General features: G+C 47.9%; 1 protein-coding gene across 1 annotated transcript in view; it reads right to left on the reverse strand.

Moving 5' to 3' along the window:
- Positions 1–17,035, reverse strand: part of LOC142803046 (uncharacterized) — a 92,305-nt gene extending 75,270 nt beyond the window's left edge. The window contains exons 1-4 of the mRNA XM_075888155.1: positions 16,904–17,035; positions 7,254–7,383; positions 5,732–5,829; positions 3,569–3,640 (exon numbers count right to left, since the gene is read on the reverse strand). Of these exons, the coding sequence (XP_075744270.1) occupies positions 3,569–3,640; positions 5,732–5,829; positions 7,254–7,383; positions 16,904–17,035 (432 nt within the window). The remainder of the gene's footprint in view (positions 1–3,568; positions 3,641–5,731; positions 5,830–7,253; positions 7,384–16,903) is intronic.
- Between the last annotated feature and the right edge of the window lie 970 nt (positions 17,036–18,005).

Genomic DNA, 18,005 nt, shown 5'->3' on the forward strand with positions numbered 1-18,005 from the left:
TAAGTAAAAGCTTCACCGGCATTATCATTGTACGAGCGTTCTTTACAGTTTACTTTAAAGACTACTACATTGTATAGTAGACAGCACTATTCCTCGTCGTATTTTTCTCATAGTCATGCTTCTGTTGCTGTGAAGTGTTGAGCTGACATCTACTGCTTAAACATTTTGTAAAGTGAATAAATATTTTGTATGTTTCTTTGTATGCTTTCGACGCCCGCTTAGCTATCTATTATTATGTAACCAACAAGAGGTCCCGGGGAAGTTTTTGAACTATGGGAACTTTAATCGTTACGACCTCTCTTGTAAGTAAGAAAATAACCTTGGACTTGAGGCAGTCTGCAATCAATGTGAAGCACCGTATTTCACCAGTCGTTCTAGTAACGCCAGGCCGACTAGGTTTGGGCCGTCTGGCAAGCCTAAGATGCCGCGAGGGTCTAAGGACTTCAAGCCGTCACATGAGGCACTGCCATCATAATAGACGGAGGGCGGGATGGGATAGGTGTTAACTCCCTCTTCCTTCCACCTCGCCCGAAGGAAACTGCCGGACTTTCAATAAGTTTATTCATTCACTCAACCGTATAAACGACAATTATCCACCAGATGTGTACGCGCTAAACTACGTCATGTGTGTGTGCACCACGTGTACTAGTCCTGCAGCAGATGTGTGAGGTCAGCCTCAAGCTCGTACGATGTTTTTGTTCTTTTTGTTCATGTGATGACGTAGACTTGCTGAGTACGCTTACTTGGTGTAATGGACATACAGCTTGGCCAATAGGAAAGAGAAAGACTAGATTGGAGTGATCGCGGCCCTCGCTGCTATTAGCCATTGTGGTAGTAAAACCTGTACCCAGCACCTCCTCCAATTCAAACAAAGGCGTTTTAACGGCAGGAGTCGCCACAACTAGCCGCGCAGGTAGCGGTAGCTCCATCGTAGTCTTTCTCTTCTCTTTTGGTCAAGCCGCATGTCCACTACCTTACTTGCATTGGTTTTATCTCGTAAACATTTGGGTATGCCGCTTGAGGAGAGGGGACGGAATCTGTATTTATTGAAGATAAAAGCGCATTTTGCTATTTCTAAATGAAACAGTTGTCAGTTTGCGCCCATCGTCGCTATCTTTTTTCGGATCCGTGCATGAGTTACGCATAAAACAGTCATGAATCGGTATGGACTCGCCCAATTGTCAGTACTGTTGCTTATAAGTGCTGACGTGGTTGACCTCTGCTGTCATCGTCAGATATGGGGGCTCTCTGATTTTCTTTTTATTGCGGTAGGAATTATAAGGACACTCCCGGCTGCATTTCGCCGCCGGCGTCGGCGTCACCATCGTTCCCTGTATATGTATACATATCTATACATAGGAAAACGCAAGAAAGAAAAAACAATCAAAAAAAGACTCCGGCGCATGGAATCACACGTCGGAGCTCTGAATTCTGATAACGAGGCGTTAGCCAATGAGCCACGAAGGAGCACCTCCTTGAACGTTTAAATGGCAAGCTATTTATATCTACCACTTACCCCTGGTAATGAGCATCTCGGGGGGAACTATTGTGTTTTCCAGCATTACGAGCGATTGGGGGCAATGAGCACACACGCGCGTCGCCACATCGTCACGACGCGGTGGGACACGCTCTAATCTGCCACGCGTACTTTGCTCCGCGGAGAGAAGATGATCACGCGTGCGCTCGCCTATCTCGCGGTGGGGACAATCGCACGCCTTGGGCTTTCACCGTAACGATTCTGTAGCAGTTACCAGGCGCACAAAGGTCACTGCACTCGCTGCACTGTCTGTTTGCGAAAAGGGCGCGCTTTTCAGGCACAGCGAAGTAACTACTGAGATGCCTACTCGCGTTCATCTGTACCTGTCAGTAAGTTTTGTGCGTCATTTGCGCGTGAGAAACGCAGGGCACGTTTAGATCGGCTTGCCATTATTGACGAGACCCTTCGAATTTTCGCTATCGCATTCATTGCTTCGGCTTTGCGGCAAACTGCGACTTTTTTCTGTCTTCTTGAAGACAGTCATGCGGAGCTCCAAATCCATATCGTAGGTCTTACTCTTACGACAAAGACAAATCAGTGCGAAAGGACCATTATAAATGTGAAGAAATGAATACACAAACACTTAGATCAGGCCAGTGGAGTATAGGTATCGACGCAAGAAAGCTAAATAGGCGAATAGCAGTCGATTGACTTGCTAACAGCCGTGAACAGAATACTGGCAAATACTGGAGAGAGAACAAGTTGAATCTGACAGGCCATGAGACAGTTTCCACATGCTTTAAGCCAGAATGTTCTCTCACTGAATACTTACCACCGGCTGGTCTACCGTTGTCAATCAGGTACGTTCATCGCTTATTCGTGGTTTGCTATTTCAAAAAAAACGGTCCTTACCACCCTTTCCTTATCACCTATTTTATATCTGAGTATCAACAAGACTAGCCTTAATTTTTCAGCCGTCTACTTGTGTAAAGCGTTATGATAACGCGTTTCCTTGAGACACCATGCACATAACGCGTGCAACTCCGTTCAAATGTGACAGACAACATTCATTATCACAGTTCAGTTAACAGCCCACACGAAACTATTCAGTTGCTTCCCGTTTTCATTCTGTGCAGATAATTAATCGTCGAGGTGCCGAGTGTGCCGTATAATAACGATATAAATATTTTTAAAGAGCTGTGGGCCTTAAGGAACCCACGTGAAACACGGTATTCGATCCGTTCGTGTTTAAACTAATCTTGTCCAAGATTCAAATTTTTCAACGCGACAAAACGTTTATGCTGCATGCATGTGCGTGCTGTACATGCTAAGCGTCATGTGAAAATGTACAGTGTTAGGTACTGTAGAGCAAGTGTTATCAATACGGCCTTACAGTGCCTGGAAAAAAAAGGGTTGCATCTGGGTGTTTTGACGAAATACATTAATGTAATGCTTGGTTTTTAGTGTCGTGAGCATTGTGTGAGACTCTTGTTTCTCTTTAAAGCGTACATGGTCGACCAAAACCTTCTGGTTTTTCGAATATGCAGAGAAGGTATTTTACAAAATAGAGATCAATATTCTTATTCAAGATAGGTGTTATATTCGATGCGTATAATATCGGAGGAGAACATTACTTAAGTGTGAATTAACTGCAAGAATAGTCAATGAAAACCTAGTTTAATGAATAATTCTGAGTAGCCGCGGTTGTTGCGGAATCCTGGCAGAGCACATCTCATGCATGTTTTTCTTTCCACGCGCGCTCCGAGACTGGCTTTAGAAGCGCACGAAAAACAAAGTTAACTGGAACCACAACCAGCATAACCAAAACAAAAATATTTAGGGCGACTTCAACCACATATATGCGTTCGTGTGAGCGCTTCAAATGTGCGGGTATATATGCGCATACAAAACTTCAAAAACATTTCTTGAGGGGGATGTCTCCACCTACCCTCCCCCAGGTTGTGCCAGTGCAAGGAATATACCTGGTTATACGAACAACAACGTGCGAGCCTAACTACACACAAGTAATGATAGTCGCCTCCAGACTTTTCTTCGACGAAGATAAAGTTGAGCCCCATATGCGCTACTTACCATGAGGTATTCAATGCAGAGCTGCGCAAGCTTGAACAACTTGACAAAGTTTGGGTCCACTGACGTTCCTTCCTGCACGAGAAGGTTGATGGAGGGAGATATGAGTTGCAGGACATTTAGTGCGCTCGAAGTCAACATGTTGTCTTGGGAGTTGTAAAACCATGTTGCATCATGGTGTAGGAGGGGGAAGTCCTGATAAGGCTTCGGAGCCCTTCCACACCCCCGTGCCGATACCCATGAAACAACGCTTAAAAACCCAGCTGCTTCTCTGATATTGCGCACATCTGCATAATTCGAAAAGTAAACTTTATTTCAGGCTAACTTAACACTGCGTTTTTTGATGACGTTCGGCAGCTTCGACTGTCTAAATTCGTACATATTGCGCTCCGGATATCCGTACTGCGTCGGGGACATCATCGCGGGAGCCTAATTAAATGCGGCAAAGTGGCGCTGTTGATTAACACGTAAAGATGACTGCGCGCGTTATCTCCATGGCTGAATTGTAGTACATAGCGACCCATATATAGTTTTGTGATGTAATGTGCATCGAAACTGTGGACACTAAATCAATATTATTTTCCGGACACAGGAACGTAGTGCATTAAACAGCTGCACATTTGGAGACAAGTAACCCATTTAAAATAAGTATTCTGTGAAGCAAGGTAGCCTGCCACTTTCCTCCATTCTCCAAGCATTCGATTTCAGAAACTACACCAATCGTTGCCTAGAAAACTTTTTTATACATTATGAAACCGATTACAGGCTTTTTACAGGTTCTCGTGCGCTTACCAGTTTCGTAACGTAAACGTACCACCTTACCTAGCCTTTAATTCAGACTTCTCAGCCCTTCAGCTCATCACTCGAGAACTTAAGAAAGGAAAAGCCTAAAGCCCTTGTTGATTGTGGCTCACACTGCTAAGCGCCACAGTACACATTGGTCTCATTGACCGGTTTACAGCGACCGACTTACTGCGTCGCAAGGATAAACATGTTCTCAGATGTCGAAATCAAGCAGCAAGTCTGCACACACATACACGGGCAATATCAAAATGTGCACAGTTAGCAGCGTCTGCACTGTGCGTACTGTGCACTTCGCCAGCTACACACGACGCAAAACAAAAGTCGCCTTAACTGCAACGGCAAGGAAACTCCCTTATAAAACGAACCCTGATGTCCCCAATCGAAGGAAACTCGCAGCGCCCCACGCCCTGAGCATTGCCATCACCAGTGGAGGAACGCTTCAACAATGTCCGGAGCGATAGTAAAGGCCGTAAAAAGAAACTCCTCGCACCTTTCTAGTCTGACCGTGGTCCTTGAAACGTTCTTATCAACGCTATTTTTTATTCTACCTTGACCTTTTCCTTGATTCCTTCTGTGCATCTGAACTGATACGAGTCGCCAGCAGATGACGCCCAAACCATCCTCCAGAAATGGCCTGCCCCTGGCTCCTGACATGGCTGCCAGCGTGAGTCGTGGCTTTGTCTTTCAGCACACTACAAGTTCTACAGAGTCTATTCAGCACATTACAGTGTGCTACGCGGGCACAACTGGGCAAGCTAAGGCGGGCGCGTTAACTGTGCAGCACAATGATACTCAAGTCAGCCAATGGCCGTGTCCTTCCTTCCGTGCGACATATTTTGTCGAGAGGAAAGATTGGTGTCTAGCTGTCTTGAAAACGCAACCTGTGAATGGTTCTTTTTTTCACTCACACGTTCACAGGAGTTTACGCTGTCTGAGCAGAACAGGCTTAACACGAATGGGAACCGTTTTATGAGTGAGTTGTAAAAAGTGCTGATTGACTGGTATGTGGGGTTTAATGTACCAGGAAAAAGTGCTGCGGGGCCCGTTTCAATGACTTCGTATTAACACAAAGCAAAGATAATAGATTAATGGCTTGTTTTTTTGCTTCCCAATGAAGCCAAGAAAGTATGGTGGATGTTATTTGCAGACTTTACCTGCAATGCACTTATTGTGCAATATTTAGTTAAAGCGACACGAACACGTCCACTACGAGCAGTGTACGATTTGTTTTACATTTTAATCATGAGGTTCTCGCGCTATGACATGGAACGCGATCATGTGGAGCATATGCACTCATTCGACGACTGTGTCGTTACACATATGGCAGTCTGATCGAGAAAGAAGTGATCAATCGTCGTTTACCAGCTCGTGGTCGATGTCGCAGAAAGTGAGGTGGGTGACATTCTTTTGCAGCGCGTTCACATCCACCTCGCGAGCCACCTGGTCCACGTCCACAGCCGCTGCATGAGGCGCGTAATGTTAAACAGGTTTGCCAACAATAGTTGTATTACACTGCACAGGTATCAGCACCACCTCAAGTGGCGACAAGCAGCCCGCGAAGACTAGCCGTGACATGGTGCGAGCGAAGAAGTGCACGACTCGCGATGAAGAGGCCGCTCAAATGGAAACTTGTCGCAGTACCACACGGGATAGAATGCAGCGACTGCGGGCAGACCCGGATTACCGTGACGAAGTTGCATAACAGTATGGCCAGAAAGACAAGTAAGGGTGAGTAGGGGTAAAGAAGGAGAGCAAGGGCACCAGCTACGCTGATCTCTCATTATTCGCACCAATAGTGCCTAGCGGCCCCAATTTATTATTATTATTATATTATTATTATTATTATATTATTATTATTATTATTATTATTATTATTATTATTATTATTATTATTATTATTATTATTATTATTATTATTATTATTATTATTATTATTATTATTATTATTATTATTATTATTATTATTATTATCTTACATCAGCGTTATTTTATGTCTGCATTCTTTTTTCTTTTCATGTGCCTCTACGCTGAAGCCTTTAAGCTATTGAAAGCTGGTCAAGCTGCTTTAATGGAGCTCTTACTGCCGCTGCATTGAATGTACGACACCTGAAAGCGGAGATCGAATTCAGTTGGGATGCTACATCGTGCGTGCGCGTACTCAAGAGCTATGTTTATTAGATGGCTCGATCACTATGATCCTGCAACGTGGCTTGACCATGCAACGCTTCATTTGCCGACAAGGCTTTAAGAATCAGCTGGTGGTCGAGGCGCGCGAATTTACTGCTCCATAAACGTGGTAATGCACCATCCGATTAGCTGTACACCGAATTGCAGTGTTGGTGTACTTGGAGACGGTGCAGCTTCACCGTGTCACTGCAACTCGGCTGCAGTGCAACATTATATTAGGAGGCAAACGAGAAAATCTGTAATTATTGGGCAATATCAAACCCTGAGGTGCGGAACTGCAGTCGAGAGAGGACTGAGCAAGCAAAACAATGAGAAGCGTGCACGTTAGCTACCAAAACAGTTTAGTCCCTAACAGAAAGACACATATACACGCAACATGGATGCCGCAAGTGGCGTGCAAAGTCCTTGACATGTACAGTTATAAGATGAGATGATAGTGAAACACTGTCTAAGGCACATCACGCTAGGTGAAACGCTTTTCTGGCGACATATCTGGTATCCCTACTACCTCATCTATGTAAATGCATCGCTTTATTCACCAACTAACTTACTTAAAAGTCGTACTTGTCATTCTTTCACTTCCTTAGTAAATCGCTCTCTGAATGTCCACCCTCTAGCGCTTCGCGCTGCTCATTTCTCATCAGGAAGAATAACCAACTCGGGCTCATCGCCGCTCTTATTCGGTACAACAACGCACCGATCTTTCTCCAATCGATCTTCTGGCAGCGGCTGTGGAACTGGAAGCCGTGCAGCGACACCACTGGCTGCACTGAGCCTTCAGCGTCAGACGCGGCCGGCTCCGGACACTGCTGCTGCATGCTGGTGTCCTGCAGTAGTCGGCCGGGCCGAAACCGTTACGTTGCACATTTAGCCTGGTTGATTCGGCACTCGAAGAGTAACAGAGCGAAAGGACAAAGCATAGAGAGGGAAAGACGGCAAAGCTGTCTTTGATATCCGTTTTTCTATATACTTCTTTCCCTTTGCGTTGATTCGACATAAGCACATACCGGGAGTCGTTAACCGGAGAACATGCACAACCCGCTCGCCGAGGTCAAAGATGCCGTACATCACGTTCGGTGAGTTGGCATGACCGCATCCCGATAGATGGTGTCAAAAAGTCTGCTTATTTACATGTGCAGAACCTTGGCCTAGTTGGTTTTGGTAAGTGTTGTATTGGTTATCAAAAAAAAAGTAACTAAATATGTACTCATTACTCTGACAACAAAGAAACGCGTTATCATTACCGCTACCGAAAAAAAATGATAAACGTTACCTCTGCTCTTACTACACAATCATAAACATTGATCAATGTGTATTTGTTACAGGAACTCAAAATAAGCATTTCTCATTCCAAACTCATGTTTCACACAAAACTTTGAAACTTAAAAAGGATTACAATCAAAATGTCCATTCAAAGAGTATTATTTGTACAAATGTACCGGACCATAGCAATGTTATGGTGGTTTAAAGCTGCTTGTTACATGTGATGGCTTGTGACTCACTGGCACATGGTGAGGCCATTTTTCTCAATGGGACGATATACACAATATCAGATTCAATCATTCATGCTAGCCACAAGGAAAGCATTACTGCTTCGCCAAGGTGGTCTAAGGTACTTGGCTGCTGACCCGCCGGCCGCGGGATCGAATCCCGGCTGTGGCGGCTGCATTCTCGATGGAGGGGTAAATGCTGTAGGCCCGTGTGCTCATATTTGGGTGCACGTTAAAGAACCCCAGGTGGTCGAAATTTGCGGAGCCCTTCACTACGGCGTCTCTCATAGTCATATGGTGGTTTTGGGACGTTAAACTGAACATATCAATCAAGGAAAGCATTACTGAACCATGAAGATATTTGCAGTATCGGCTTTTTTCGAGTCCCCATAGCCCCATACCATGGAGATTGTCGAAATCGAAACTGGTGGTTCTTGGCCTCTGAAATTGCCCGCTGCGCGCCAGCAGGCAGCCGTAGAGGCCTGCATTCGCGCTTTTTTTTGTTTTTTAGGGGCGAAGCTCCTTAGGGCGTGGGCTGTGCGTCCCCTGTAGCCTGTATGTAGCCACCTCTAGTTTAGTTCTTGCAGTGTTCACTAGATGGCGGTAGCGTCCCCTGTATGTAGCCACCTCTAGTTTAGTTCTTGCAGTGTTCACTAGATGGCGGTACCGTCTCCTGTATGTAGCCACCTCTCGTTTAGTTCTTGTAGTGTTTACTAGATGGTGGTACTTGTAGCTGATGATGAAAAGATGCAAGATGTTATAAACTAGAAAGCGGTACTTGTAGTTGATGAAAGACGCGAGATCTTATAAAATAGGAATGATGTCACATATGGCGCGTGTCATTGGTTGAAGGCAATCGTTCGATTTAGTGCGGCGACGTACGCTAGGGGGAGCGTTGTAATAAAATCCGTTCGCTGTTGGCACGCGCTCGGAGTCGCCGGATGGATAAGGCTGCACAGCGGAGAGAGCGCAAGGCAGCAGCAGCGCGCGCTCGCAGACAGAATCCCGATGTGCGAGCGCACGAGGCAAGGGACATCGCAAGCCATCCATCGTCTAAGAACAAATAAAAGTTGATTTGTGTATATACACACACAGCGTTTCTCACGTCTTTACATGATGATCGACTGGGCGAATTACACGGAAGATTCACAGCTTACCGATGAATCCCTCCGCAGCTTCGCCCATTCATCATCATTCACCCCATGAATATGCCGTAATTTTTGTTTGGTGGGGTGGGGAGGGCATTCGCACGTATGTGAAACCAGACCCACTCCTGCCGTCTCGTTTAGCCACCAAATCTTATGGCGTGTGCCTCATTCACGGCGACGCGCATGCGCTGATGACCTACACAGAAAAGGGCTATTCTGACAACGCGTTGAAGAAAGGCTTTAGGGCTAAGTCACCGAAAAAAATAATGTGAGCACGACAAGCGAATGACTCTTCATTCTCTTTAAATATCATCATCACCTGTACATCTTCATCATCTGAAAATATCATCACCAGTGTGATTCAGCTCCAGCCTGGCTGAATAAACCAGTTCCACGCAAGTGGTGGAGGTGCGGGTTTCCTCACAATATATGTGCACGAACATTTCTCGTTCACATTAGCCTGCATAATTACCGCAAAATCTTGCCAGCTGTCATGTGAGTGTGTTCAAGAACAGCCACGCCTGCTCAAGACTTCAATAACCAAAAATGCAGGTACCACTAAAACGAAGTTGATAAGTCTTATCAATTTGGTAGCAACCATTTTGCCGCAATTATAATAAAATCATCCATGTTTAGACAATATTCAGAAATAGTTTTCTTCGCTCTACAAGTTCCAAGCAATGTTGCTTCACTCTTCGTTGTGCATATGTTTCATACTCAAGATGTCTTCTTCGTAACGCTAATATTTGTGTGTTACATCATAATGAACTTTCGAGAACTACTGGCGTTGAAATTAGTTCTTCCATGTTGAATACATTGAATATTTTTGCTTCGTAAATCATGCAGTAAAAAGAAAAGTGAGTTTCTTTTCAGGCTAGTAGGTGCTTGTTGGGCTCGAACTTCGTGCGTTCCCCGAATACCTTATGTTACCGACCCCGCGGCTGGCGACTCCTCGCCAACAAGGAAGCAGGGCCACCGGAATGTGGGACGATGACTGTCTGCTGGCCACAAAGGACGCGACAACACAAGTGCCGCTGTCGGGCTCAATTATGGCGCCTTACAGGAGACCAAGCCAGGCTGCAGGTGGCCGGTACACGTGGAAGGTACACGTGGAAGGTACACGTGGAAGGTACATGTACGCGTCCGCCCGACAATCAGAATCAGCGGAGGTGACGGCATTGGCGCAAGGGCCAATTGTATTGATGGCCTGTCAGCCCGGCGTCGCGGGAACTTACTCGGAAGCGCTTTTCCACGACCTGGCAACGCCCGTCGTCGACCATTCCGGGAACCGGTGTGAAAGAAACTTGAGCGACGGCGGAGAACCGATGAGTGGGCAAGAGGCGGTGGGTCTTCGAGGTTGTGGCGAGGAGAGACACATCTGTGCGTTCCGATTGGACTGTAAGAGTGGTGCGTTACGATTGGACTGCAAGAGTGGTTGAATGGGGAGACGGGGGATAAAACCAGGAGTGCAGGGACAGTGAAGGGGAGAGAAAAGAAAAACGAAACGAATAAACGTCTCTATATCCAGATGATGTCGGAGCGGTCGTTTCCGCAAGGTGCCAGCAGATGAAAAGTTCTCGTCTTCGGCTTCCTTGGCGGCAGCAGCAAATGTCGCGCAGCAAGCGAGAGGCGAGTGGAAAGAACCAAACGGAACGTAACTGGCGCAGTCAGCAGGATCTGTATGGCTGAACTGAGGAGGACAGCGGGGAGCGACATCGGCCGAGACTGACGACAACCACCTTCAACTGACTACCACGCTGCGGGATCAACGAAGCAAGGCTAGTCCACCAGATTCCGAGAAGGAAGAGCGCACCGCAAGGCTACTTCAGGCGGGTAGCTCTTGATTTTTTGTTGGGCGCAGGTGATGACAAAGCATTACAACTTGCGAGACAGAGAAAGGGACAACTCTGAAATGAACGGGGACGGGGCAGGAAACTTGCAGGCGTTCGGAGTCGCCGACAGCGGCACGGGGGGTCATGGTAGTGTCACGTCAGATACGGCGTCAGAACAGCAGCTAGCACTGCTCCAGCTTCAATTAAAAATTGCTGAGGCGGAAACGGAGAAGCAGCGCTTGATGCTGGAAAGCCAGCGGCTACGAGCCCGTAATGGGGCAGAGTGCAACGAGAGCGATGACAGCGTAGTGCTTGGCGGAAGGTTAGAGGAGGACAGGTGACTGAAATTCGCAAGCTTGTTAAAGGGTGTACTGGCACCAATGCCGAACCAAGAGGCGCTTGCGCCAATGTGGTTCGAGGATGTTGAGGCAACGCTCGAGTCGTATGAAGTTCCGAGCGAATGGTGGGCCGGGCTAGTTTTGCCACAGTTGAGTGAAAGAGCACGCGGGCTGCTGTGCAGGCTTACAGCAGAGGAGCGAAAAGCTTATGTTAAGCTTAAGTCAAGCATTTTGGAGGGTCTCAGGCTTTCGGTGGCGGAGTACAAGAGGCTGTTTGCGGGATCGAAAAAGGGAGAAAGGGAGTCCTGGGATCAGTTTGCCGTACGCCTTGAGAATTATTTCGACTATTATGTCCAGAGTTCAAAGGTAGGCACATTCGAGGAACTCAAGCAGCTAGTCGTCGCGGATCGCTTGAAAGAATGTTTGAGCCCGGAAGCTAGAGCGCATGTCATTTGTAATCAACAGAAGTCCTTTTTGCTGCCCAGTGGCGTTGCTAGGCTCCCGGAGAGATTCGAGGAGAGCGAAAAGTGCAAAGCAGCACATAAGAAGGCAAATGTAGAGGAGTGGCAAAAGAAAGCTGCAACAGCGGTAGATACACACACGGACGTAAAAGGGAAAAGGCGATGTTTTGAGTGTAAAGGTGCCGAACACATTGCCAGGAATTGCCCCAATAAGGGCTCAGGTGCAAGGCAAGGCACTAGGCCAGCAGGACAAGAAAACGGTCCAGTAGTCGCAACGGTGACGGCTTCTGCATTCGGGTCAGAAATAGCAATGGCAAACAGGTTGTGGCAGCGCAAAGAGCAGAAACAACCCTCACTGGATACTGTAACGCTTAAGAGCTCAGGTCGATCATTAAACGCCGTGGTAGACTCAGGAGCGGAGGTGAGCGTCATCAGAAAGGCAGTGGTACCTCAGTACGATGGTACGGGTTCGCAGATAAAGTTGACGGGAGCGTTCGGGCAACAGGTAACCGCTGAGTTGGCTTACGTGCCGCTCATAGCTACTGAAGGAAGTCCTTACGTGATGTTCGAGGCGGCGCAGTCGGCCGTGCTTTGTGCAATCACAGATAAGCTGCTAGACGGCACCGACGCGCTGATCACGCCCAACGATTACGCACAGCTTCTCGAGGAAAGGGTTAAACGTGACATAGTGTCAGACGAGTGTTCAGCAGTCGAGGAGACCGAAGCTATAGTAGAGCTGTCAGATGAGGCATGCGAGGAGAAACGGGCAATGGCAGGCGTCATAACCGCGGAGAGCAACAGCGAAGGTCCCGAGCCGGTCAAAAGCAAACGACAGGAGTTTCGTGAGGCTCAGGAAGCAGACCCGGCTTTGCGAGATGTTTGGGCGCAGGCAAAGGCCGGAACGCATGGCATGCTCGTTCAAGCTGAGCTATTGTATCACCAGGAACACCTCGCGGGTCGCATCTGCAAACAGTTAGTTCTACCATCACACAGGCACAAAGAAGTGCTGAAAATGGCTCACGATTTACCATGGGCAGGTCATTTAGGAGAGCGGAAAACACTACAACGAGTAAAAAGCTCATTTTACTGGCCGCAGATGTCGCGAGATGTAAAGGAGTACTGTAGGTCATGCCAAGGATGCCAGGTGAAATCGCCGACGAAACAGATAGATAGGGTTCCCATAAAGCCCCTGGCCAGGCCCAGCGCGCCGTTTCAGACAGTAAACATGGACTGCATCGGTCCTATGGTACCCCCTTCGGCTAGAGGTCACCGCTATGCTCTTTGTGTCGTAGACTTACATAGCAGATGGCCAGAGGTCGTATGCCTCCGTTCACTAACGGCAAAGGCTACATGTGACGCGTTACTGCAGATATTTTCTCAACACGGGGTGCCAGAGACAATTTGCTCAGATCAGGGCACCAACTTTACGTCAAGGTTGACACAGGAGATGTTGCAAAGACTGGGGGCAACACCGAGATTTTCCACGCCCGATAACCCGCAAAGCAACGGCTTAGTCGAGCGCTGGAACGGCACGTTCAAAAGAATGCTTTCTCACATAGTCAGTGAACATGGACGCGAGTGGGATAGAATGATTCCGTTTTTGTTATGGGCATATCGTGAGGTCCCACTTGCGACTACAGGGCGCTCACCGTTCGAGCTCATGTACGGGCGGGTGCCGAACGGGCCCCTATCCATTCTCAAAAGGACTAGGTCAGGAGACTGGGAAGTGCCGGAATCATTAATTATGCCAGCAGCGGAATATCTTGCGAAGCTCCGAAGTAGTCTGGAAGAAGCTAGCGAAAGAGCCGCCCGACAGAGTGAAGTCACTCAGAAGGAGTACGTAGGACGCTATAACTTAAGGGCCACAGACAAACAGTTTGTCACAGGGGACCAAGTACTATGGCTCGAGAAGGAAGGAGAGGGAAAGCTAGTGGCGAAGTGGAAGGGACCGATCACAGCGGTCGAAAAACTGCGACCGTACAGTTATTTAGTTGAGCTCGAGGACGATTCACGCAGAACCATTCACGCTAACAAGCTTCGCGCATATCACGCCCGAGTAACTGCAGTAGGAGTGATATTCGAAGGCGATCCAGAGAAGGTCAGGGCGATAAAGGAGATTCCAGCTCCCGAAACAACGGGACAGCTTCGTAGTTTCTTAGGACTAGCCAACTATTATAGGGACTACGTGCCCGAGTACTCCAAAGACGTTATGCCTCTGACTAACCTAACTGGCCGACGTATTCCACAGAAATTACCTTGGAATACAGAGGCGCAGGAAGCTTTTGACAAGGTGAAAAACTGTCTAGTGCAGGCGTCGGCATTGCAGGCACCAGACCCGGGGAAAGAATTTATCCTCGCCACAGATGCATCCGATTACGCCGTTGGTGCGTGCCTGGCACGGCAGGGTCTGGTGGGCAAGGAGCGCCCTATCGCTTTTCTGAGCAAGAAACTTAGCCCGGCTCAGACCCGATGGGCCACAATAGAAAAGGAAGCTTATGCAATCATTTGGGCACTGGGGAAGTTGGATGTTTGGCTGTTTGGCGCTAAAATCAAGGCGATTACCTATCATAACCCACTCAAATTTCTGACTCTAACCACTCCGTAGAGCGCTAGGCTGACACGCTGGGCGTTGGCACTACAAAAGTATAACCAGGAAATTGAACACAAAAAGGGGTGTCTAAACGCTAATGCCGACGCAATGTCGCGGTTAGTGACTCCTAATGATGACGCATAAAAGGGACGGCGAGTTAAGGGGGGTGTATGCTTTGTTAGCGCGTGCGCGCGACAGAGTCAACGAGGTACGAGTGACAGTTGGTACATCACGTGTCGAGCCAGTGAACATGTGTGCATATGTGGTTGTGTTTGTGCCGCATGTCATAGATACAGTGCAACACAGTTGGAGGGGAGGTGTTGGGCTCGAACTTCGTGCGTTCCCCGAATACCTTATGTTACCCACCCCGCGGCCGGCGACTCCTCGCCAACAAGGAAGCAGGGCCACCGGAATGCGGGACGATGACTGTCTGCTGGCCACAAAGGACGCGACAACTCCCGTGCCCCTGTCGGGCTAAATTATGGCGCCTTACAGGAGACCAAGCCAGGCTGCAGGTGGCCGGTACACGTGGAAGGTACACGTGGAAGTTACACGTGGAAGGTACACGTACGCGTCCGCCGGACAATCAGAATCAGCGGAGGTGACGGCATTGGCGCAAGGGCCAATTGTATTGATGGCCTGTCAGCCCAGCATCGCGGGAACTTACTCGGAGGCGCTTTTCCACGACCTGGCAACGCCCGTCGTCGACCATTCCGGGAACCGGTGTGAAAGAAACCTGAGCGATGGCGGAGAACCGATGAGTGGGCAAGAGGCGGTGGGTCTTCGAGGTTGTGGCGAAGAGAGACACATCTGTGCGTTCCGATTGGACTGTAAGAGTGGTGCGTTACGATTGGACTGTAAGAGTGGTTGAATGGGGAGACAGGGGATAAAACCAGGAGTGCAGGGACAGTGAAGGGCAGAGAAAAGAAAAACGAAACGAATAAACGTCTCTATATCCAGATGATGCCGGAGCGGTCGTTTCCTCAAGGTGCCAGCAGATGAAAAGTTCTCGTCTTCGGCTTCCTTGGCGGCAGCAGCAAATGTCACGCAGCAAGCGAGAGGCGAGTGGAAAGAACCAAACGGAACGTAACTGTGCTATATGCATGAAGTATCGAATACCGAGTCGAATTTCGTATGTCAATTTTCGGATTTGTGTCGATCTCTCGTGGAATTACCGGCTAGCGGCAGTGGCCTAGCCAAGGAATGGCACATCGGGCCCATGCCCCACCCCCTCTGAAGTGTTTTTTTTTCGCTATTGCATATTTGTCTCCCCAGCCCCAACTTCAGCTCAAAGAGGTGCCCCCCTCAAATGTGTCTCCCCGGCCCCCACAAATTCAGCTCGAAGAGGTGCACCCCCCCCCCCCCCAAAATGTTCTGCCAAAGCTCTTGCTTTGCGATAACCATGGTTAGGATACCAGAACTGGTTATGTCTGCCGTGTAGCTGCCTGTAACTGTTGTCAGCCATAGTGTTTGAGTGAAAGTGGTATCGGTGTAGTTTAGTTGAAACAGAGGGTAGCGAGAAACCCAGCCAACTAAAGTGGGAGGAAAATAAAAACTTTTTTTTCCTTGCAAGGAAAAAATGTGACGTTTTGCGCCTCACTAGCATTCTATTAAGAAATTTTATTCCCCGCCATAGGGTCACGCCTATTGTCCATGATGTGCGAAATTTTCTTTAGGCAGGTCCCATCGGTAGTGCAGCTAAAGTTACCCGCTGTCTCCTACATAGGCTAGGATTCCACAAAAGCCGCTTATAAGTGTTGGTGCGCTAAGTCTACGATGCCGAACTTGGCCAATTGGATGCGCGCCGGTCACGCTGTGCTCAGCGAGTCTACTCCTTATTCACTCGAACTTGCAGACGTCAGTTTTCTGTTGCCGCAGGCTCTCCAAGAAGTTCTTTGCTTTTCCTACGTATGAAGTGTATGACCCGCGGGTCGCGGGATCGTATCCCAGCTGCCCCGGCTGCATTTTCGATAGAGGTGAAATTGCTGTAGGCGCATGTGCTCAGATTTGGGTGCACGTTAAAAAACACCAGGTGGTCTGAATTTCCGGAGGCCTCCTATACTGCGTCTCTCATAATCACATGGTGCTTTTGGGACATTGAACCCCTCGTATCAATCAATCATCAATCAATCAAGCGAGTATTTGATTTCCTCACGGCCCCGTCCATCCCAGGCACTGCCTTGACAATGTCACACCAGTCATGATCGCGGCCATGCCTGTCCAAGGAACATTACCAGCGACGCAATGATGCGACTGCGAGACGACCACGAAGCCACACATTTGTTTTATGATGGCGAAGAAGCGGAGCACGAGGAGTTCGGTACCGCCGCGTCACGGCACCGACCGAGCACATTCGCGAAGCGTGGCTTCAAACGACCTTGTGGCGTGTGTACCTATATCACCGCGGCGATTCGGGCTCTAGGAGCGCAAAGGAATGACCCCCACGTGAAAGCTTAGCATGCTAAAACTGCTGATAATAGCCACTTACCGTGGCCGGCGAGGCCAGCGCAGCGCTGACGGAATCTTCGGGCACGCGAGCGGGACCATTGCAGCCGTTGCCATGGTGACGCGTCGCTCGCACCGAGCGGAAGGCGTGCACCCGAGCGCCGCCACCGGACATCGATTACTCGGCCCCTCAGTGCAGACAGCGTGGAATATTAAATGGGACGAGACGAAGAAGTGCTGTAATCTTTCGAGTGAAGATTTCGAAATGGTTAATTCATCTAGCACTTATTAAACGAATCAAATCGTACGAGTCAGTTCCTCGCTGTTGACATGCACCGTGGACACTGAGGGCCATGCTGAGGGCTGTAGCAGGCAGAAGAAGACAAAGAAGTTAGTGGTCTGCGGTTCCTCTTTATTTTGAACGGCTGCATCACCTGCATGGCACCTACATTACTCTACTTCAAATAGGAGAGTCGTTTGAATTTCTGTACTATAATAATATAATTGCATCTTCCTAAACACAACACGAAAAAATGAGAGCGACCCTATTGATCGTATTTAATTATATTTAATGCATGACGTGTTGTCGCGCTTCTATTTGATTTGGAACTCAAGAAAAGTTACCAATGATCAAACTTTTTGTTCATTAGGATGATAACAGTATGGGCAGTTTTAAGGGTCATTGAACAGACTGTTTCAAAAATATAAATAGTAGAAGCACGTAAAGATTAAGTCAAGAATATACCGAATTTTTCACAGCTGCAGTAAATCCAAACCAAACTTTCAAAATACAAAAAAGAAAGTACTATTAGTCACTTTATTGACGCTTTTTTTTCTCTTTTTCTCCCTCAGAAGCCCAATCATACGTCAGATGGTAGGAAATATCTTCTAACTACAAGCCATGCAAAAAAAAAATGAGTGAGTTAAGAGTACCTTAAAGAACTTCTAGTTGAAAAACGAGAGAGTAGTTTCTTTTTCACCTTCCCGCTTTCGTCATCTCTTTCTCGTAATCTCTTCTTTCTTCATAGTACACGCGAACAATCTCAGAATTAGCATTGAGAAATTACGAGGATTTCCCGTTTTGTGGGCACCCGTGGTCATCTCCAGTTGAGCAGTCGAAAACGCGTAAAACGTAGTGAAGTATG

Source organism: Rhipicephalus microplus, chromosome 3 (genome assembly GCF_043290135.1).
Source record: "Rhipicephalus microplus isolate Deutch F79 chromosome 3, USDA_Rmic, whole genome shotgun sequence".
Taxonomy (NCBI): Eukaryota; Metazoa; Arthropoda; class Arachnida; order Ixodida; family Ixodidae; genus Rhipicephalus; species Rhipicephalus microplus.